This window comes from Neovison vison, chromosome 1, assembly GCF_020171115.1.
Source record: "Neovison vison isolate M4711 chromosome 1, ASM_NN_V1, whole genome shotgun sequence".
Taxonomy (NCBI): Eukaryota; Metazoa; Chordata; class Mammalia; order Carnivora; family Mustelidae; genus Neogale; species Neogale vison.
The window spans coordinates 183,116,119-183,139,557 of record NC_058091.1 but is presented as its reverse complement, the minus strand read 5'-3'; the positions used below and the strand labels follow the sequence as shown (position 1 = coordinate 183,139,557).

Below are 23,439 nucleotides of genomic sequence, written 5' to 3'. Positions count from 1 at the left end.
AGTGGGAAAGAAAAACCTATCAAGTTGGAAGCCTATAGCTAGTGATATTATCTGTTACAAATCAGGGTTAAAATAAAGATATTTTCACAGAAAGCTGAGAGAATGTATCATGTGCAGACCGGTACTATAAGACATGCCAAAGGAAGAAAAACAATGTCAGATCTAGAGGAAGAAACAGAACACATTGGTAATAGTAAGCAAGTGGGTAAACACAGTCATTTTCTATTGTGGCTGTAGCCAATTGCCTCAAACTTAGTGGCTTAAAACAACACAAATTTCTTATCATACAGTTCTGTAGATCAGAAATCTGACTGAGATCTCAGTGGACTAAAATTGAGGTGTTGACAGAGCTACATTACTTTCTGGAGGCTCTAGGGGAAAATCAACTTCCTTACCTCCTCCAACTTTAAAGTCTACCCTATTCTTTAGCTCATGGTCCCTTCTTCCATCTTCAAAGCCAGCAAAGCAGATTAAATTCTTCTCAAACTGAATCATTATCACTCCTTCTCCTGTTCTTTTTTCTACTTTTTAAGGAGCCTGGGTTTACTTTGAGTATACTTGGATAACTCAAGAGACGATCTGATTAACAATCAGATTAAGATTAACAATCTTAATTCCACCTGCAGCATTAATTCCTCTTTGTCATCTAACATAAAGTATTTACAAGTCCTGGTGACCAAGATATTGACACATCCAGGGGACTATTTTCTGTCTACTATAACAACTACAACTTTTTCCTTTTCTTGATTTCTTTTAAAAACTACCTCCTGTTTAAGCAGAGATAGTAACATTGTAACATGGGGCTACTAATAGGCAAAAATAAGATGCATGACAATTGCACAAAGGACAAAAAGAGGGGATAAAGGGAGCTATAATTTTTTAAGACTTCTAAATTTTACATATTATGATATTAATTCTAAACACGCTGTGATAAATTAAGAAATCATACTGTAAGCCATCAAGAAACCACTAAAGAAAAAAATAATAAAAACTATAGGGAAGGTGTTAATTAAAAGTAAAACGGAGTACCAAAAACTATTCAATTAAAACAAAATATAATAGGAAAGGAGGAACAGACCAACAAAAAACAGATACAGTAAAGAGGAAAATGAGCAAAATGCTACACTTAAACCACCAAATATTAATAATTACATGAAGTACAAATATACTAACATTCAATTTAAAAGGTAGAGATGGTCAGACTAGATTAAAAATAGAAAGCCCAACAGTATGCTGTCTACAGGAGATCACAAGATGGACTCTAAATAGAAAATTACACCTTGGCTAAATATGAAAGAATTAAAAATGATGTAACATGCAAACAGTGAGCATGAAAAAGATGCCATGGATACACACACACACACACACACACGAGTTTGGGTATGTGTGTCTGTGCATGTAGCGGACACAGAGAAAGGAGTATTGTCAGCATAAAGAAGATATTTCATAATGATAAAAGGGTCAATTCATCAGGAAGGCAAAAAAATTGCAAATATGAAGCCTAATACCTGAGCTTCAAAATAACTTGAAGCAAAAACTGACAGAACTAAAGAGTATAATGGACAAATCCGTAATCATTATTGGAAATTTTAACATCCTCTCTCAATGACTGATTGAAGAGTAGACAAAGAAATTGGAAAAACACAGACCATCTGAACAACATTATCAGCTAACTAGATCTACTTGACATTTATAGACTACACCCACTGCCTGAGAATACTCATTCTTTTCAAGTCCTCCAGATCATTCATCATGAAAGATCACATGCTAGGTCATAAAACAAGTCTCAATAAATTTCAAAGGAATCTCACAGATTCTTTTTTTTTTTATCACAATGGAATTAAATTAGAAATCAATAATACTCATGAGATATCTAGAAAATCCTCTAATATTTAGAAATTAATCAAAACACTACTAAAAAAAGTCTAGGGTCAAAGAAATCACAAAAAATTAAAAACAATTTTGAACCACATGATAATGAAAATATTTAGCAAAATATGTGAGATACAGTTTAAACTATAGGGCGTGGGGAATACTTGCAACTTTACACTTACATTTAAAGGGAGAAGGGTTTCATATCAGTGTTACCTTAAGAAGATGGAAAAAGAAAAAATAAAAGACAAAATGAATAGAAGCAAGTAATATAGAGTGAAAATCAATGTAAAAGATGACAAAGAAAATCAATAAACCCCAAGTTAGTTCTCTGAAAAGACAGATTAAGGGAAAATTAAGAGAGAAAACAAATTATCAACATCAGGAGTAAAATAGGTGATATCACAACAGATGTTAAAAAGATACTAATTATTATGAACAAATTTTTGCAAAAAGATAATTCAGACAAAATGAACAAATACTTTTTAAAGAATACTTAAACCTATCCATAACAAGTAAAAATCAGAATGGCCCAATCAATCAATATGTGTTCAAGAAACCGAGACTGTAATTTGAAACTTTCCATAAAGAAAATTCCAGGCAGAGATGGTTTTACTGGTGAACTGTATCAAACATTCAAGGAAGGAATAATGCTATTTTTTTTTTACATTCACTATTTCAGAAAATGGAGAAAAGAAGAACATTTGTCAAATTATTTTAAATGACCAGTAAAAAGCCTATTACCACAACCTGACAAAGATACTACAAGAAAATTACAGACCAGTATTTCTCAACAAAATAATATTGAATAGAATCCAGCAATATATAGAAGGGATACTGCATCAGGACTTATCTCAGAAATGCAAGGATGTAACATTCAAAACTGAATCATTGTAATTCTCCCACTAACAGAATAAAGAAGAAAACCCACATACTGTCATCTCAGATGCAGAAAAAGCTTGTAGCAAAATTCAAACTCATTCATGAGAAAAACTCTTACACTAGAAATAGAATGATCTTCCTCAATCTTACAGCTACCGCCATACCTAATAAGACATATTGAATGTTTTCCCCTTAAGAAAGAGAACAGGCTGAGGAGGTCTCCGTTCCTACTACTTCTATGCAACACTGTAATTCCCTATATTGGAAGACCCAAGGTTAGAAATAAAGGAAAGTGGTCTGCGGTCTGAACAATAACACTGTAAATGTGAAAAAATCCCAAGAATTAAAAAAAAAAGCTTCCAGAGATACAAAATCAATTTAACAAGGCTGCAGAGTGGCAAGATACAATATTAACATAAAAAATACTCTGTTTCTATCTACTAACCAACAATTGGAAAATGACATTTTAAAAGTAGGGTTCAGTACCATTAAAAATATTAATCATTAGGGGGGTGGGGTTATGGACATTGGGGAGGGTATGTGCTTTGGTGAGTGCTGTGAAGTGTGTAAACCTGGCGATTCACAGACCTGTACCCCTGGGGATAAAAATATATGTTTATAAAAAATAAAAAATTTTTTTAAAAAAATATTAATCATTTAGGGGGCACCTGGGTGGCTCAGAGGGTTAAAGCCTCTACCTTCAGCTTGGGGTCATGATCTCAGGGTCCTGGGATCAAGCCCCACATCAGGCTCTCTGCTCCAGAGAGAAACCCTGCTTCTTCCTCTCTCTCTCTGCCTGCCTTCCTACCTATTTGTGATCTCTGTCTGTCAAGTGAATTTAAAAAAAAAGAAAGAAAGAAAAAATATTAATCATTTAGGATTAAATACAACAAAATAAATGCAGCAACTCTGTACTAAAATCCAAGATATATTGCTATATCTTAAGAGGCTTAAATGAAAGTTAAGAATTTTCTCCAAATTGAGCTATAGATTCAACATAAGCTTAAGATTTGTTTTTTTTTGTTTTTTTTTTTTTTTTCATAAAATCTAACAACCTGATTCAAAAACTCATGTAGAACTGCAGAAGATCTAAAATAGCTAAAGCAATCTTGGAAAAAAAAAATTGGGAGAACTGACACTGCCTGATTCAAGTCTTACATAAAGCTATGGTAACCAAGACAACATGGAGGCTTAGGAATAGACAAATAGATCAATGAAATAAAACTGACCCATATATAGGCAGTCAATTGATTTTCAACAGAGGCTCCAAAGCATTTCAATGAAGATAGTCTTTTTTAACAAACGGACGTGGAACACTGCATAAGCACCGTGAAAAAACTTCTCAATATCTACCTCTACCTCATACACGCTGAACCATTAATACTAGAGGGATGGCAGACCTAAATAAAAAGCAAAATCTATAAACCTACTAGAAAAAGGTATAGGAACATCTTTGTGACTATGGGGTAGGCAAATATTCCTTAAGAGGTAAAAAAAAGTCTTGGGGCGCCTCGGTGGCTCAGTGAGTTAAAGCCTCTGCCTTTGGCTCAGGTCATGATCCCACCTGGGATCGAGCCCCGAGTCGGGCTCTGTGATCAGTGGGGATCCTGCTTCCCCCTGTCTTTCTGCCTGCCTCTCTGCCTACTTGTGATCTCTGTCAAGTAAATAAATAAAAAATAAAATTTAAATATATATATATATATATATGATATATATATATATGATGTAAAAAAGTCTTAACTATAAATGAAAATAAAATGGTATCTTCATCAAAATTTCAAGTGTCTGCCTATCAAAAAGCAATGGTAAGAACATAAAAAAGCATAACACAGCTAGAAGTAAATTCACATCACACACATATCTGAAAAAGAACTTATATGCAGGCTACACAAAGAACCCTACAAATAAATAATAAAAAAAAATCCAATTAGGGGCGCCTGGGTGGCTCAGTTGGTTAAAGCCTCTGCCTTCAGCTCAGGTCATGATCCCAGGGTCCTGGGATCGAGCCCCACATCCAGCTCTCTGCTCAGCGGGGAGCCTGCTTCCTTCTCTCTCTGCCTGCCTCTCTGCCTACTTGTGATCTCTGTCTCTGTCAAAAAAATAAAATAAAATCTTAAAAAAAAAAGAATCCAATTAAAATAGGCAAAAACTTAAACACTTTAAACATGAGTAAGCAAAAAGCACAGGAAAATGCAGGTAACATCATTAGTCATCAGGGAAATGTTAATTGAAACCATAATGGGATACCACTTCAAGCCAAACAGACTAATTAAAATTAATAAGACAGAACTAAGTATTTGCAAGCATGGGGCAGAATTAGAACTCTCATTCACTGCTTGTGGGAGTATAAAATGATACAGCCTTCTTGGAAATCATTTTGGTAGTTTATAGTTACATTTAATATCATTAGAAATAGATTCTAACCCAGCAATTCCACCCAGGTATCTCTCCCAGGGCATAAGATAATTTACTCCACAGATACACTTGTACAGAACATGTACAGAAACTTTTAACACAGTAGCAAAAAAGTGGAAACAATCTATACACCCACTGAGAGGTGCCTCCAGTAATGTTTTTTTCTTTTTCAGAATTTATATATAAAATTTTTCCCAACTTTATTTTACATTCCCCTATTTAATAAATGAAATTTACTACTGGCATTAAATTGAACTTCAAATGCTCTAGAAATTATCAGAAAAACTAAATGTTGCTTTTAAGACTTAACGCCAAGTCACCAAACCTTGTGTATTACAAGTCCCTCAGAGAAGAAGATTCCACATGGAAAGGGAAAAGTGTGGTTGCAGAAGATTTACCCATGACTATGCTGCATCCTGATCTTGGGATTCTGTGCCTTTTGGTTAAATTGTCAAACAGGAGGTCTTGATTCTTCCCATTCTAAACCTCTCTTTTAAAGATTTTATTTATTTATTTGTCAGAGAGAGAGGGAGAGAGAGCGAGCACAGGCAGACAGAGAGGCAGGCAGAGGCAGAGGGAGAAGCAGGCTCCCTGCCGAGCAAGGAGCCCGATGTGGGACTCGATCCCAGGATGCTGGGATCATGACCTGAGCCGAAGGCAGCTGCCTAACCAACTGAGCCACCCAGGCGTCCCTAAACCTCTCTTTTATAATGGAGCTGGTGACGGTAGTATTCAAGACAAAGGAAAATTCCTTAACTTCTGCTTTAAATTCTACATTTTAATTAGGTTCCAGAACAAAAACTTAAGGGAGCAACAAATAAATTAAATCTGTAAGGGTCTGGTACATTGCATAGTGACTACTTGAGGGTTTTCTATTAGAAAAAAACAGACATCACTCATGAGGATGTACTACTGATAAAAACAAAACCACACCCTAGGATAACTTCTAATTTAAAAGTAAGCATCTAAGACTGAAAAGCATCCTTTAGAGCTACATGGGGTCCTGGGGTGTGTCCTCCAAGCCCTCTCCTAGACTCTGGACCCAAACTGACCCCCTGGTGCCTGGCTCCCTGGATCCCCCCTCCATCTCCCTACAGTTTGTCTCTGCATCCACTCCCTGGCGTCCTTCCACCACCCTATCTGAGACACCAAGCCCTCCTTCCACAAATAAGCAACACCAGACATCTAACCACCTAGGATCACAAAGGGATGGGTAGTTAGTCCCAGCTCACACTAAAAGGTCTGCTTTGGGAAGTGGCATGGGGATGGGGGGGTACCTAAATCTGTATGATGCACGCATTAAAAAAACAAGGACAAAACCAAAAAACCCTAGAAATTTTATCAACTCAAAAAGAAAATTAATTTGGAGGACTGGCAATCTCATCATTACGGGGTAATTGTGCTCACACATGGCATTGCCTAGCAACAGAAGGCACAGGCAAATCCCAACATCGGGGTGTAATGAATCACTCACTGCCTACTGCTCACAAATGGTAATTTAATAGGAAGATATTCACATCTGGTTCAATCTCGAACAAGACTTCAGAGAATTCTGCAGACTCCAATTGAGAGAAGCAGCAGGTATTTCTGCCAACAGCCAGGCTCCAGAACAAAGACTTCCTACTTACTTGGTTGAAGGTATGCTTTGTTTCAAAACAAAACAAAACAGAGTCTTGATAGCCTTATTTTTGACATTTTGTTCTGGCAATGCTCCAACTGCTACGGCTTCAGATGGAGTTAATGAACGTCACAAACAAAAGAAGGTAAATATGACAAACAAACAATGGGATAATCATGGTGGAACTAAAGTCACTTTAGAAGACCTCAAAGAGACAGCCCCATCTGCCCGAGAATCTGCATGTGACTTCAAGCTCAGTGCTTTCTGAACAAAGGTATAAAAAAGAGTCCACGTACGAGCGAGATCTATGTCTGGATCGTCTGTTGTTGGGGTCCGCCTGATTTTTTTCCTTTTGTCTCCTTAATACAGCTTCCCACTGAGGCGCTGAATCAACCATATCATTCTCCTGCCGTATTCTGAAAGGAAAGACCATTCATCTCCAGTTAACATTCACGCGTGTGGTGCTCTATTTCTTGGCTCATTCTCAACTTGCTTTTCCAAGTTAAGAAGTTATCGAATACGTTCTTGAAAAGTTATTAAGAAGCAAAGATATTTAAGAAGTAATTTTATTAAAGTCACTTAAAGCTAAGAAGGTATTAGCTGGATTACCATACCCATAAGTAAATAAGCTTGTATACACACACGTATGTGTGTGTGTTAGAATATTCATACATAAATATGTAAGTATATATTAGTTTCAGGCTTCTCTCTTTGGCTTAAAATCTTCTAAGAAATAGGCAAGTCAAGCAAAAAACCCATTTAAAACATAGTTCAGTTTTGACTAAACAAACAGTGTTGTCTGCTATAGGGCTGATCTTAAATCATGAAACAAAATCTTTTTTTTTTTAATGCACTAAATCAAAGTAGCAATCAATAATTTTGCTTGAAATGTTCTTAAAAACTCACACTAGTTGTCAAAGCTTTCATGACAGGAAGTGCCAGACATGATCCCCCCCACCCTTTTTTTGAGAGAGAGAGAGTGAAGGGACCGGGGGGGAGGAGCAGGGAGCGAGGGAGAGAGAGTACCATGCAGGCTCCACGTTCAGCGCAGAACCCAATCTTGTGACCCCGAGATCATAACCTGAGCCAAAATCAAGAGTTGGACGCTTAACTGACTGCACTGCCCAGGCACCCTCCCCAAACCCTCATTTTTAAGACAGAAAACTAGAAGTACAGAAAGCTAACAGTGGCAGCACCATGCATTAGCCACTGAGCAGGCACAGAGCGTTCTGAGGACGGCTGCTGACACGGTGATGAGGCAGTGCAGTGAACGGTGAACACTCAGTGGGGCCAACGCTCAGTGTGGTCAGGGGCCAGGGAGGAAATGCAAGTAAGGGAAAGGGAAATCCAGGGTGCGGGGTGCTGGGGGGCACAGGCACCTGCCATGTGAGATCACAGGACACTGTTTCCAAATCCTCTCATTTTCTAAAAATAACCTACAAATTTGGATGTTTAAAGTAAACTCTTTCAGTTTTTAAGTATTGACCACCAATTCCGGTTGTTAAGATACTGTATGAGCCTAACAATACCCATGCATCCACCACATTGCAGAAGTTCTGGACCTTGTCTGTATCAAGTCTTTCTAGTAACAAGGGTAAGCTGCTGTGGAGGAGAGGTGGGGAAGTTAAAGCAGTACTGTCTGGAACGCAGAGCAACGATGTGGCGAAGCCATGAGCATTCCTTGCAAAAATCAAACACCTGGGCACGCCTGAGTGGCTCAGTCAGTTAAGCACCTGCCTTCAGTTCAGGTCATGATTCAGGAGTCCTGGGATGGAGTTCCATGTCTGGCTGCCAGCTCGGCAAGGAGCTGCCTTCTGCTGCTCCCTTGCCTGCTTGTGCTCTTATTCTCTCTCTCTCATATAAATAAATAAAATCTTTAAAAAAAAGAAATACCTGTTATTTTAATATTTAACCTTTTTATGTCTTTATGTTTTTAAGATTTTATTTATGTGACACACAGAGAGAGAGAGAGAGCATAAGCAAGGAGAGCTGCAGAGGGTGAGGGAGAAGCAGGTTCCCCACTGAGATAGGAGCCCCATGCAGAACTCAGTCCCAGGACCCCGGGATCATGACCTGAGCCAAAGGCAGACGCTTAACCAACTGAGCCATCAGGCACCCCTGAATATTTTACTTTTAATTTCTGTAAGTTCTTCAGGAAGCTGCTCTAGACACTGATGCTCTCAGGGTGTGAGATAGCAGCATGAAACTTCAAGGTCATCACAACACAACTGTGACTACATGGTCACATGACTACTTCAAACCCCAAATGAAAAGAACAAACAGACAAGTCTGGAGACATTTCCCTCTCTGAACAGGTATCTTTTGATTGTCCTGTTAACAGTGCTTAGTATAGATTGTGGGGGGGGGAACATTTAGATTTGCTTATAAATGCAAATCAGCACATGAGAAATATCCACTTAAAGACAATGTAAAGCGAATTCAAGTTAAAAAGAACAGTACTTTAGGAAGAAGAAGCCTATTGAAATATCTCTAAAAAGAAATCATGTTAGGTAAAAAATGATCTGTTAACACTTCAAGCCTTTGAACTCTGTTTCCTCATTGAAGCTTTCATTTCTAATAGGCTGTTACCTGAAAATTAACAGGATACAGTCCTGGCATGTTTTACAGATTCAAGAACATAGTTCCCTGTCTCAGAACATGTACAGAGGAAATTAAAATTGAATATACACTGCTATGGACCTTAACATTAGAATTATCTACAGAAAAATAGGAGAAGGTATACTACTTGAGGTCATAATTATTCATCATTCTTTGCAACAAACACTTCTGCTTGAAAACGCCATGTGCATATACATACAAACACATACATGTATTTTCGCAGCCAAGACCTATGATGTCTGAGCCATTCTATATTATCATGTGACAGTCTGGTGGGGGAGCAGTCCTCGAGTTCAGAAGAGACACTCAACAGGAAGGGGTCAGGCTGGCAGGAGTTTCACCCCTCGCACAGGAGCCCACACCTCAAATTGCCAAGAAAAACACATAAAACCCAGGTCTCCTAGGGTATCTGGATGGCACAGTTGGTTAAGCGACTGACTTCTGGTTTTCAGCTCGGGTGCTGGTCTCAGGGTTGTAAGATCGAGCCGCACATCAGACTCTGCACTCACTGCAGACTCGGCTTGAGACCCACTTTCCCTCTGCCCCTCCCACCACGCTCATGCACTGGCTCTTGCTCTCTCTAAAAATAAGTAAATATTGATTGATTGATTTGGTAAATCTTTAAAAAAAATTTTTAATAAAATAAAATAAAACCCACATTCCTCCTAACCTTGGAGTCTTTTAGGCCATAGCTTCCATCTTAGCTAACCTGATACACAGTTCATGGACAGGACTAAATTTCACAACGCTAAATTTTTTTAATCAGGAACTCAGCATCTTCAGATATTTTCAGAGGGCAAGCCTACCAGCATAGCAAACAGACTTTTCCCAGAGGACAGACATTTAAAAGGAAGTACAATTTGTATACACTCATTCCCTTCCAGTGTGGATTTCAGCTGGTTCCTTTCATACTCAGACTTTACCCTGATGATAAAATAATAAAACTCCTAAGACATGACCATGCAAACTTCTGATAACCTGCTAGTAATGAAAACTGAATCAGAAAGGATTTCAGACTATGACATGTACCTTTAACTTCTGTTTTTCTAATAGAAAAGTCTAAAGCGAGGGCCTTGAAACCCTGTCAGTTGATATTCACAGGTTTCAAAGACAGATGCCCTCTACTGGTGATACTGTTTCATAAATATTCTAACAAGGCACATTAAAAATGTAAGGCTCATTGGAGAGTCACAACAGAAGCACATTTTCTCTGAGTAATGGGTTGTGTAGCTGCCTTAGTCTGTAATGAAGTTTGAAATTACACCCTTACAAAAGGCCTCTGGTTAATGGAGCCTCATTACAAGAATGAAAGTGTCACTTCTTCCATCCCTGAACTGCTCCAGAAAACACAGGTGCTATGTGGAAAGGAAAAATCCTAGCCCTAAAAGCAAGACTATTATAATGCTCAATCCTTAAAAGGCAGGAGTGAATTGTTCTGTGCATGAGAGAATAAAGAAATAGACATTCAAGTAAAAGATGTCCTCTCTTAACAAGTTTGCCTTGTGTCATTTATCCCTAAGTATGGGATATACCAGGGCTGCGTTTTCGCTCCTCTCCTGCTGTATTTTAATTTTGATGTAGAGATGTACATTTTGAAGAATAAAAACACTGCAAGCATTGTATCGACATAATCCCTTTTAAAAAGTCAAATGTGCTCTCATAGGAGAGGTAGGCATGACAGTCTCAAGGGGAATAAAGGAGTCCACTGTCAGTTACACTGGGGATGTACTCATTTTCAAATGCGGCATTTAAAAGTGAACCTCAAAAATTCTAAGTGCTTCTTTCATGCTCTCTTCAAGGTAAGAACTACATTTCCCATATTTTGTCCATTTCCTCATCCACAAGTAAGGAGAGTTAACAGCTGGGTCAGGAAGACTATCATAACAAGACTTCTATTTTTTTTAATTACTATATAAGGGAGACCACTGCTTTAGAATAAGGCATAATCCAACAATGTTTCTGAATATGAGAATTCTAAACATTTCCCGTATGGTTCACCAAACTCGAACACCCTACTTTTCCAGACGACCTATGCAATTTAGATTATGACTGCACTTGACAATTAAAGTCTGCAAAAGGTTTTGAAGACGAAATGCCATATAATCACTTGATAACAATAATGAAGATGATGACTATCCCTGGTCTCTTTCTCACTTCCCAATTACAGTTCTGCCTCTTCTACGAAATTCCTTGTGTTACCAAACCCCATGGATCTCACTTGGCCCTCTACGTTTACCTGGGCAGTTTTGTTCCTAACAGAACCTTCCTTTCTAGCAGTTCTTAAGTCACTCCTTGTTCACTGGGATAAAGACCACGTTTAAGGCTGAACCTGAGAAAGCCCACGGAGCTAATGTATGACAAAGCTCCAAGATGAACGGTGTTCCTGAGCTCTGCCTCATCCCAGCTCCGGGCAAATTGCTTATCTTAGGTCAAGTCTGTCTCTTCATCTACCGAATTACTGCAAAGATCCTTTCTAGCTTTAAAACTCTACGTTTTCTCTCTTTGTGTTTTATTTCCAAGCCAGTGAGACATGTCGAAACCAACCTCTTCTTCAGCGATAGCATGACTGTCCAGACAATTGCTTCATATGGCCACTCCATTGCTAATATTAAGCCTGCGGGTCCCAAGTGATTGTGGACTTGCGTTTCTCATCAACTCATTCATTTCTGGATCACCTGCTATAAACCAATCTTCATCTATTTTTTCAGTAATTTTTCTTCCCTGGGGAAATTTATGTTGGTTCCAGGCATCTGTCGACACACTCCCTGAAGACCAGCAAGCAAAAAATTCATTTGCTTTTCCCAACCTACCCCCACCATCAATAAATTATTCTCATTTGCCCTTAAAGGTGTTTCTGTCTCTTCCATTTATTCCTTATGCTTTCCCTACAAAAATGGGCTGCCTTTGGTGCAATTTCCCTTTCAAACTCTTTCTGTTTTTGTAATTTTGCAACCTACTTCGACCTCAAGGGCTCAGTAATCTGACAGCATTCCTCGGTTGCTATAACTTTGTACCACTAGAGTCATCTCTGTCAACTTTGATTATGCTCTGGAAGCCCTAAATCATCCATATCAAATACCTAAATCTTGATAGGACTTATTAAAGTGGAAATCAGTAACCCTTGCAATCTGCACCATGGTGAACACTGTCTGTTTTTACTAGATTCAGATGAACTGCCCTCTCCAGACCCCCAGTTTTTACCTTGCTGCAAACAAGGGACAAATAAGGAACAGGGCAACAGAGAATGCTTTCAAGGGGACCTATTTTCAGGCAATGAGGAAAAACTACCAACTGGTTTAAGCTTCCTACCATTCAAAGCTCATCCTTTTCCTTGAGGCACAGGATAATAAGTTGGGGTTTTTTGTTGTTTTGTTGTTGTTGTTGTTGTTTTATTTAATGACTCTAACAACCAGAAAACCCTACCAAAACTTCATCTTCTAGATTTGCCCCACTCAGATATACCATCCCTACAAGTTGCAGCACCACAGAAGACAGCTTTTGTCTTCCTTTCTTTTTTTTTAAACAATAACATAAGAGAATTTGTGGAATGTATTTATTATTTAAAACCATTTTAACCCATTATTCTGACACAGATTCTCAAGACACCTAAAAGGCAAGAAGAACCTCTAACTACAACTGTGGTGGAATGAATTCATTAGGAACACCGACTTTTTCATTAGAGGGAGCTGGGCCCCATTTTACAGATGTATTGGGTACTTCAGATGAAACTGAGCAGTGCTGAACATTCTCATTCATCTCATAGTCTCTCTTATTATGCAAGGCACGTTCTACTTTTCAAAGCACCTTCATTGCCTCCTGGATCCTTACAAACCTCTTGTGAGGTAGGCAGGGCTGGTATTATTCCGTGTGTGTGTGTGTGTGTGTGTGTGTTTTGGGGTGGGGGTGGGGGGTGGTGGGACTAAGATGCAGAGGGTAAAGTAAACTAGGAACTCACCACTGTGCTCTTCCAAGTAGGGTCACACTCATAACGCAGGCTCCCCTCTTCTTTGCCCTGTGCTCTAACGTGCTAGCACACACACACACACACACACACAGCCTCACACACATTACTCACATGTTGATAACGCACATGCCCCAGGATAAAAGGAAGGAAAAACCCAAATGGTCCTCTGTGACCAATGTCCCCTAGTCCTGCTCTCACCTGAAGCCGCTCACTTCTTTTGCTCTTTTAATCCTCTCCAGGCTACAGAGTTACTTCCACATTTATGCTTATGCAAAAGACACCAGACAACTTCTCCATCACTGCCCCCTCCCACCCCCTCCAAATCTCCCACCTCAAATCCTAAAAGCCTAGCAACACATCAAAGCTAATGACTAATTAATCCACAGAGTCTCCCCAGTGAATGCTTGAAGGACTGACTGCCTATTTTCATCAATAGCACAAAGGATATTTTACAGACTGGTTTCTTCGGCTGTAAAGGATATTTTATTAAGCTCAAGGTATTTTAAGGGAAATCTCGGCTTGTGAAAGGTTTTACTCTGATAAGTCTACTCCCTTGGTTCTCCTTCAACATACACCCCGGGCAAGTCCAGAGCAAGGTCCAGAGGCTCAGACCTTTGGGGACCAGCTGGCTGATCCTTCTGATCTCAGGTGCAAGACTCAAAATTCTAACTAGTGAAAGCGGGTATAAGCGAATATTCACATAGATCATTAGCTTCATACTGCCTGGTACTTGCTGGGCTCCCAATTTGATAAATTTAGTCGAACCGACTGTTTCACAAATCAGTAGAGCAAACGTAGTCATTTCTAAAGAAAACTGAAGCATTTTAGTTGTTAATCCCACCAGTGAATTGAAATATCAATTTCATTTCCCATTATCCATCTATCCTTCACTGTTTCGATCATAAAAACCCCTTAATGAATGTTTGGGGGTCACAGAGACAACCCCTTAAGCCTCTGATGAAGGCTACAGACCCTATCACCAGAAAATCGTATACTTGGAAACACAGAGATTTTTTTTTTTAAGATTTTATTTATTTATTTGACAGACAGAGATCACAAGTAGGCAGAGAGGCAGGCAGAGAGAGAGAGGAGGAAGCAGGCTCCCTGCTGAGCAGAGAGACAGATGTGGGGCTCGATCCCAGGACCCTGGGATCATGACCTGAGCAGAAGGCAGAGGCTTTAACCCACTGAGCCACCCAGGTGCGCCGGAAACACAGAGACTTTTACACACAATTTCATGAAGCCATTAAAACCTACTGATGAATCAGAGACCAAGAAGGCCTGTCTGAAAAGAACCACGTGTGTAAAGGTAGCGAACGTGGGAGCAAGGAAGACAGGACTAAAGAAAAGTGGGAAGAGCTGGAGAAGGGGCGGAGGAGAGGGGGGACAGGCCAAGAAGAGCCTGACTTCAAGGCCAAATATCAGACCACGTGGTCCCACTGCCAAGCATCTCACTTTCTCGGTTTTAAGTGATGTTCATGTGACCCATTCGACAACAGAGATTAGTATCTTACACCTTAAAGATGAGCAAATTCAGATTTAAAGTGGTTTCAAGAGTTGCCTAAAGTCAAACACCAGGGCAGGACAGAACCGAGGCCCTGACCCACATCTTTGGGAGGGTTTTCCTGACGCTTCCCTGGCTCCTAAGTAGCAGCAGAACTCAAAGAAAACAGGAGAGGGCACCTGGGTGGCTCAGTGGGTTAAAGCCTCTGCCTTCTGCTCAGGTCATGATCCCAGGGTCCTGGGATCAAGCCCCGCATCAGGCTCTCTGCTCAGCAGGGAGCCTGCTTCCTCCTCTCTCTCTGCCTGCCTCTCTGCCTATTTGTGATCTCTGTTTGTCAAATAAATAAATAAAATCTTAAAAAATAAAAAAAAAACAAAGAAGACGAGAGAAAGGAAGACAGATTGGAGAGAAGTTAAGGAAAGAAAATGAAAGGAACTGAGTGAGGAAAAATAATGTGAGAGAAAGATAAAAAGGGAGACAAGAGGACAGAGATGAAGATACAGGGACAGTAAGGGGGAAATAAGTGTTTGTCATCCTAGATGTTACAACAACAAATGGTGCTCCAACTTCCAGCTCATTCCTGAAAAAAGGGGGGGGGTAAAAATCTGTCTATTCAAACCTCAAAACCTAGAAAACTGTAGGACACTCATCCAGATTATAAAAATAATAAAGGAAAAACAACTAAAATGGAAAGGCGTAAAGAAAGACGTCAACAACTCACCAGATCAAGGAGGAAGCCAAGCCCTCGGGCGCTATGGGGAACCGTGTGGAATGGAACACAGGTGTGAACACACAACAGACAGGAGGACCCTCACGCACCTGGCCTCCACAGCTCTGGACCCAAAGGTGAGAGCGGAGGTGCTTACCTACAGTTACATTTTTCTAAAATCGAAATTGTTTTAAACAACAATCCGTGTTCCTAATACCAGCCTTCCAGAGTTGGTGTGAATTATTATTATTTACTTTTAATGGTTATGAAAAGCCACAGCAACTGCTATGGATAAAGCTGATTTGTGAACATTGTTGCATTCACTTGTGTTTCTCCTCACACAAAATGAGAGAGTTTCAAGTTGTTATCCACCAGAACAGTGAAGAGGCTTAAGATCCAACAGATAGACATGGTTGAAAACCAAAACAAAACAGAACAAAAGGGGCACCAAAGTGGCTCAGTGGGTTAGGCCTCTGCCTTCGGCTCAGGTCATGATCTAAGGGTCCTGGGATGGAGCCCCACATTGGGAATCTCTGCTCAGCAGGGAGCCTGCTTCCCTCTCTCTCTCTCTGCCTGCCTCTCTGCCTATTTGTGATCTCTGTCTGTCAAATAAATAAATAAAATCTTTAAAAAATAAAACAAAACAAAACACCCCACTATTCCCAGAGTGGCCTCAAACCTAACAGGTTAAGTCTTCCTTATATTTAAAAAAAAAAGAAACAAAAAATCCACAGGCATCTGGGTGGTTCAGTCAGTTAAGCATTTGACTTTGACTCAGGTCAGGATCCCAGGGTCCTGGGATCGAGTACCGCATCAGGCTCTCTGCTTAGCAGGGAATCTGCTTCTCGCTCAGCCCCATCATCCCACTCATGCTTGCTCTTTCTCATTAAAACAAACAAATACAATCTATCCTTGTTTTTAAAAAAAAAAAAGTTCCAGCAGGAAGGAATGACAAAGGGAACACTACCCCAAAAACTACAAAGATCACACACAATCTCCAAAGGAGTAAATCTGGGTCTGTCCGCAGTTCTACTGGACACACCAGAGGCTTCGAGGAATGTTCAAAAACCAATGCTGCACAGTCTGTTCCCTGCTGCCCCCGGCTACAGCTCCCACAGGGAGACAGGAAGGCAGGGAGGGTCAGGTGCGGGCTCTGGTTTCAGAGGTAATCGAGTATTGGGGTGACCTGAGAGACTTGGCTGGCAGGAAGGAGAACACCAGCATGTCCAGGATTCAGTCTGCCCCATTCTAGAGTTACCCAGTTCCTTTAATAACAGCACAAAGGCTGCTGCTGAGAGCTTGGCTGTGTCACACTATTGGCTGAGATAAGGCAGGATGAGGCTGAAAAAAATGCATCCTCTCCCCCAAAAAGAAGTTTTTTAAACAAGTTGGAAGTCAGACATGAGGAAACAACCCTTCATCACAGACAGAAGACATATTGGGACTGTCAGAAGAGGTGCCATTTAAATATTCAGATCTCTGATGTGAACTGAATGGGCTCCGGCAAAATCTAAAAAGCTATAATAATGGGACGAAGGGGTGAGCGGTAACAGAACATAATGAGGACTCAGCGTCCACAGACGAAATAATGTGTCTGCCCCCCTCCTTCCCCGCGCACTGTCACCTCTGCACCAGAATTTTCAGGAATGGAGAATGGAAATGGAAGACATATTTTTCCCTCTGCCCAGGTTTTGCTACACCCTAGACCTCATCTTCTATAGACACAGGCAATGTATGTAACCCTCGGGCAGTATTTCTACAGGTAAAATAAATGAGTTTGAAAGCCTTTGGGTCAGAGTGTGTTTTGAAAGTGATTTCTCATTAATAGCCTTACAAAGTACATTGGCATGTCAACATTCAGAACCATCACCACTCTCAAAAACACCACTAATACACTATAAAGAAAGCCAATCTACAAAATCGTTTGGGGAGGGCAAAGGGAGAAACTGGTGAGGGAGAAAACACGTATGAGGAACATTCAAACTGGATTAGAAACTGGATCAAAAACAGGCTGCTTAAGGTTTTGCTGGCAACCAGTGCTTTGTAAGAGCAGCGAATGGCACCATGAGCACTTCTGACCCCAAGAGACAATGGTGTTAAACAAGCCACCTTCCGAGAAGTTGAGACTTGAAGCATATATGATCACAACTTAGAATACAACAAGCAAAACAGAAACAGACTGGCTTGATCAGTAAGTGCAAACAGGAGGAAAAATCTGTTATTCCTTCTTTGCTTTGTTTCGTGTGGTTTATGCAGATGCTGAATTTTACAGCAGGAAGAGGGTACCTGAGGGAAAAGTTACCCTCCACACCTGTGTTTTTACAAATGAAGAAACTGTCAGCATTTCCTTGAGAAAGGTGTCCTAACACACTGAGATCTCACCCCTCTCTCGTGTGGCTCCAGCCCGGAGGAAGGCTCCACAGAGAAAGCTTTCCTAAGAAAACGACTCACAATCACAATGCTGTCTGGGCTATTGTTACACAGGCTTTATCGTCAGGCAGGCCAATTCAGTGTGTGCCAAGCACGGGGCTCCAAGTACAGGAGAAGGACCTCGGAGATTATCTCCTCAGGCTGCCTCACTTTACAGAAGGGAAAAAGACGACCCAGGAAAACAAAGTAAGCAGGCCAGCACTCCACATCAGGTGGGAACGGGTTTCTCAGCAGTGGCACTACTGACATCTCTTGGACCAGATACTTCTTGGGTGACCTGTGCACTGCAGGATACCCACCAACACCTACACAACTGTGACAATCAAGAGTCTCAAAAACATGGCCAAACATCCTCAGAGAGTGGAGGGGCAAGACAGAATTGCCCCCGGTTGAGAATGACTAAGTTAGAAACTGGGATGACCAGGGGCTCCTGGGTGGCTCAGTCGTTAAGCGTCTGCCCTCAGCTCAGGTCATGATCCCAGGGTCCTGGGAAGGAGCCCCACATCAGGCTCCCTGCTTCGTGGAAAGCCTGCTTTCCCTCTCCCACTCCCCCGACTTGTGTTCCCTCTCTCACTGTGTCTGTCTCTGTCAAATAAATAAATAAAATCTTGAAAAACAAAAACGAAAGAAAGAAAGAAAGAAAGAAAGAAAGAAAGAAAGAAAGAAAGAAAGAAAGAAAGAAAAGAAAAGAAAAGAAAAGAAAAGAAAAGAAAGAAAAGAAAGAAAGAGGGGGAAACTGGGACAACCAGCAACCCAATCCGTCTCACTCCCAGCACGGTGCTCTCTCACATATGTTCATGTACACGAATAAGGCTAAGACCATGAAATCTAGGAAACATGAAGTCTCTTGGTTTGGGCTGGACAAAATAAGTAATGTCACGTTAAAAGGTCCTTCAGGGAGAAATCCCTCTAGAATGGTCACATTTCTTACCATCCTTAGACAAAGTCACTACACATTGTACCTAAATACAGATCATCTTTTTTTTTTTTTAATTAATAAGAAGGGACCCTCGTTGTCAAGTTATTTAATCATCTTATTATAAAGATAAAAAAAACAGTGCCAGATTCCTTCTTAAACACAGATGAGAAAATCAGACTTAAGAAATAGGATGCACAGGGGCGCCTGGGTGGCTCAGTTGGTTAAGTGTCTGCCTTTGGCTCAGGTTATGATCTTGGGGTCCGGGACTGAGCCCTACATCGGGCTCCCTGCTCAGTGGGGAGCCTGCTTCTCCCTCTCCCTCTGCCTGCCGCTCCCCCTGCTTGTGAGCTCACGCGCACAGGCTCTCTCTTTCTCCCTCTCTCTCTGCCAAGTAAATAAATAAAATCCTAAAGGAAGGAAGGAAAGAAGGAAGGGGAGGGAAGGGGAGGGAAGGAGAGGGGTGAGGTGGGGAGGGAAAGGGAAGAGAAAAAAAAAGAGAGAGAGAGAGAAAAGGAAAAAGAAATAGGATACACAGCTTCTACCACCACCAGCAACCCCTGATTTTGGAGTTCCAGATAACTACAGTATCAAATATTACCTGTTTCTCTTTTTCCGGTGTTCTCTATTAGAATTTTCTGATTCACTACCACTGCTCGTGTTACAGCGTGAGCGTGACCTGAAGACAAAATGAGAAGAACAAAAGAAAAAAAAAAAACACCACATTTATGACAAATAAAAAATTTCAGAAAGATTCACTTTAGTTCTTCGGATGGAATTTTGCAATAAAGTGACTAATGCAAACATCAGTAGCAGTTATTATCCCTCCCTCAGTCAGTGATCCTCGATTCAGTCAGACATCTGAATGAGTCCACAGACATGTGAAAGCAGATTAGGGCAAATGTCACCACGCTCCCCAAAAAGACCACAAAATCAAGCACTTCCAACAAAATCTGCCATGGCAAAGCTCTACACCCCTGCAGTGGACTAAATTTGAGCACCGAGTCCTGTCACACCCCCGCCCCATATCAACGGAGGTAGAGTTTATTTCCCCTCCCCCCAATTAGCACTGGAGCTGTGACGGACTTTATTAACAGAATGACGTGGAGGGGCTATACTCTGCCAGGTCCCAAACTATCTATCTGTTCACCGAGCGGGCCGCTCCTGCGTCCTCCTGGCTGCCATCTCAAGAAGCCGAGAACCAGGTGGAGGGACCACCAAGAGAGAGAGAAGTCTAACGCTTCCCACCATTTTGCCAAGACATCAAACAAGAGAGAGAGAGGGGCCTCTTGAATATTCCAGCCCCAGGTGCCCTCTGACTGCAGTTTCATATGAGACTAGCAAAACTAGACTGTTCGATCAACAGAAACACACAACATATATATGGTGGCTTTAAGCCACTAAGTTTTGGGGTGGTTTTATTGTAGCAGTAGATAACCAAGGCCGTTCCTCTAAGATACAAAGAAGCCGGAAAAAAAAAAGAGAGAAATTGTTAAGGATCCTACAGAATGGAAGACTGGGAACCAAATGAAGCCAAAGCTGGTATCTCCAAGTTAATTCTTTCATAATGATCTTAAAGCTGTCACTAACAACAACAACCCCCACTCTGATTGATCCTTCTTCCTTCTCCCCGACCCTCCTTCCATTTTTATGTTTTTACCTCCTCCTTTGTTTTAGATCTGAGTCTTCACCACTGTTATGGGCTTTCCTATAGAAAACAAATAAATGAAGATATTAAAGTAAATAGAGAATTATCCATTGCCTAAGGAAAGCACAGCAAAATGAGTTTCACTTCAATTCCTACATATCTGTTTTGTATTCGTTCATTCGACAAACATTTAAATCACACAATATGCCGAGTCTCAGAAGTAGAACACATCACCAACTGGCCTCTAAAAGCCAACAAGCTCAAGGAGGCTGCAAACAGTCTACCAGCCATAGTGCACAGCATGTCTGTATGGTATGATTCACCCAATGATGGGATGTTCTGCAGTTCCTACGTCTGTGATCTGCCAAGTTAAGTTCTGCCATAATCGGACTGACACCAGCTCTCACTTGCATGCTCTTCCCAACACCCTGGCCTCCAAGGCCCTTGACCATTTCTCTCATAACCTCTTCACAGTAACTTAGCAGACCACATTATGGCCACACTTGGGACTTTATCATCTGTAACCACCATGTGGTTACAAACATGTTGGTCTCTGGCCACCATCTCTTCCCCTTCCTGTTCATGCTCCTGAACAGATTTGATGGAGCATCTTGGTTTAAACATGCAGGCTCTGGGGCACCTGGGTGGCTCAGTGGGTTAAGCCTCTGCCTTCAGCTCAGGTCTGGATCTCAGGGTCCTGGTATCGAGCCCCGCATCAGGCTCTCTGCTTGGCAGGGAGCCTGCTTCCCCCTCTCTCTCTGCCTGTTGCTCTGCCTACTTGTGATCTCTCTCTCTCTCTCTGTCAAATACATAAATAAACTCTTTAAAAACAAAAAACATGCGGGCTCTAGAGCCAGACAACCTGAAGGTGGGTCCCCTCCCCTCCCCACCAAAAAGGTATGTGATTTCAACAAATTACTTCTTGGCTAAGTGCTTGTTTTCATGGAACCTCCCACAAAGGATTGTTATGATATGAGGATAAAATGAATTAATACATTTAAAATGCACAGAGCAGGACCTGGCTCACTGAAGCAACCAATAACTATTAGCTGCAATTATTATTGCTTATTTCCACTTCGCCCCTTCTGCCTTTCTTTGACCTCAACAGAACTGTTTGCTCACTGACCTTGCTAATTTTCATCCACTCCTCTCGGCCTTTCTCCGTTTCCTCCCTGACTCAACTGAGATTTACGCCATTTTGATAACCTGTACGCCAGTACTCAAAACTTCCTCCAATTCTCTGTTTTTGGGTTCGGTATTTCTGGCAAGATCCCACGCATAGGTAAGTCAAACTATTCAGGTTCTCTGAGCCAGCCTTCAGCAGCTGGCTGAGTGGTGCCAGGGGGAGTTACACAAAAGGGCACGTTACTTATACTACAAATCCATGTTCACAAACTTCATGTGACTCCACAACATCCTACCACCTTTCTCTGATCTAAGTACTCTCACTCTGCAAAGCGATTTCCGACTCTTTTTACCTCAAAACCCTCTGATACACCGGTCCCTCTGCATCAGCCACTGACTTTGTTTTCTCCTTCCAAAGAAAACGTAGCCATCAGATGGCAACTCTTTCATCTTCCTGTTACCAAAAATAACACTTGCCTACATCTCCTTCTGTGTTATTTACAGATCTGTCCTTATAGCTAAGGTCAGTCGCTCCTCCTGTGTTGTCTGGGTCCCATCACCTCTTACCTTCTCAGTGACTTTCAGTAACCACCCTTCTACCTCTCAGATATATTCAATTTGTCCATATAAAAATTCTTTCACCAGCTTTTCACATTACCAAGTTTCTACTATTTAAGCACACACAGGCATGGGGCGCCTGGGTAGCTCCATAAGTTAAATGTCTATCTTCAGCTCAGGTCATGAACTTGGGGTCCTGGGACTGAGCCCTGTGTGGGGCTCTCTGCCCAGCGGGGAGTCTCCTTCTCCCTCTCCCTCTGCCCCTCCCCACTGCTCATGCTCTCTCACTCTCAAATACACACACACACACACACACACACGTCTGCTGGATTCCATATCCCCCTTCATTTTTTTCCCAGTCTCTCCTCTCTCTTTGAAAGCATCAAACTTCTTGAGAGAGGTGCCTAAGCCCCTTGTCTCCATTTCTTCACCCTTTAATATATGTGCCTTCACATGGATTGGGCAGACATGGCTATTAAATGCCATCATCATGACTGACATTTCCTCATTTCTCAAACACACTTATATCAAACAATATAATGTTGACAGGCCTCTCTGTCTTTACACCAAATTTTTCGATAATTTTTACTTAGTATAAACACAATTATGTATTTTCACAGATGATCTCTATAGCATTTAAGGAACACAATTCCATTCTTTTTTTTTTTCTTAAAGATTTTATTTATTTATTTGACAGACAGAGATCACAAGTAAGCAGAGAGAGAGAGAGAGAGGAGGAAGCAGGCTCCCTGCGGAGCAGACAGCCAGATGTGGGGCTCCATCCCAGGACCCTGGGATCATGACCTGATCCGAAGGCAGAGCCTTTAACCCACTGAGCCACCCAGGTGCCCCCACAATTCCATTCTTATACAGGTTTTATACTTAAAGATAACAATTGCCTAGTTTTCTAATGCACCTTTAGGTTGCTTAGTTTTCCTTGTTTAGTTTTGTTTTTAAGATTTTATTTATTTATTTGACAGAGGGAGAGAGATCACAAGTAGGCAGAGAGGCTGGCAGAGAGAGAGGGGGAAGTAGGCTTCCCACTGAGCAGAGAGAGACCAATGCAGGGCTCGATCCCAGGATCCCGAGATCATGACCTGAGCTGAAGGCAGAGGCTCAACCCACTGAGCCACCCAGGTGCCCCAAGTTTACCTTGTTTTATCACTAATTTCTTCATCC

At 41.2% G+C, this 23,439-nt stretch overlaps 1 protein-coding gene across 6 annotated transcripts in view; it reads right to left on the bottom strand.

Moving 5' to 3' along the window:
• The window catches only part of EPB41L4A (erythrocyte membrane protein band 4.1 like 4A), a 257,238-nt gene that overhangs the window by 16,660 nt on the left and 217,139 nt on the right, over window positions 1–23,439 (bottom strand). For 5 of the 6 annotated variants that reach the window (XM_044264234.1, XM_044264239.1, XM_044264261.1 and 2 more), the window contains 3 exons: window positions 20,590–20,637; window positions 19,531–19,608; window positions 7,084–7,203 (listed from right to left, as the gene is read on the bottom strand). In XM_044264234.1, coding sequence (XP_044120169.1) covers window positions 7,084–7,203; window positions 19,531–19,608; window positions 20,590–20,637 — 246 coding nt within the window. The remainder of the gene's footprint in view (window positions 1–7,083; window positions 7,204–19,530; window positions 19,609–20,589; window positions 20,638–23,439) is intronic. The other variant, XM_044264248.1, reaches the window with a different exon arrangement.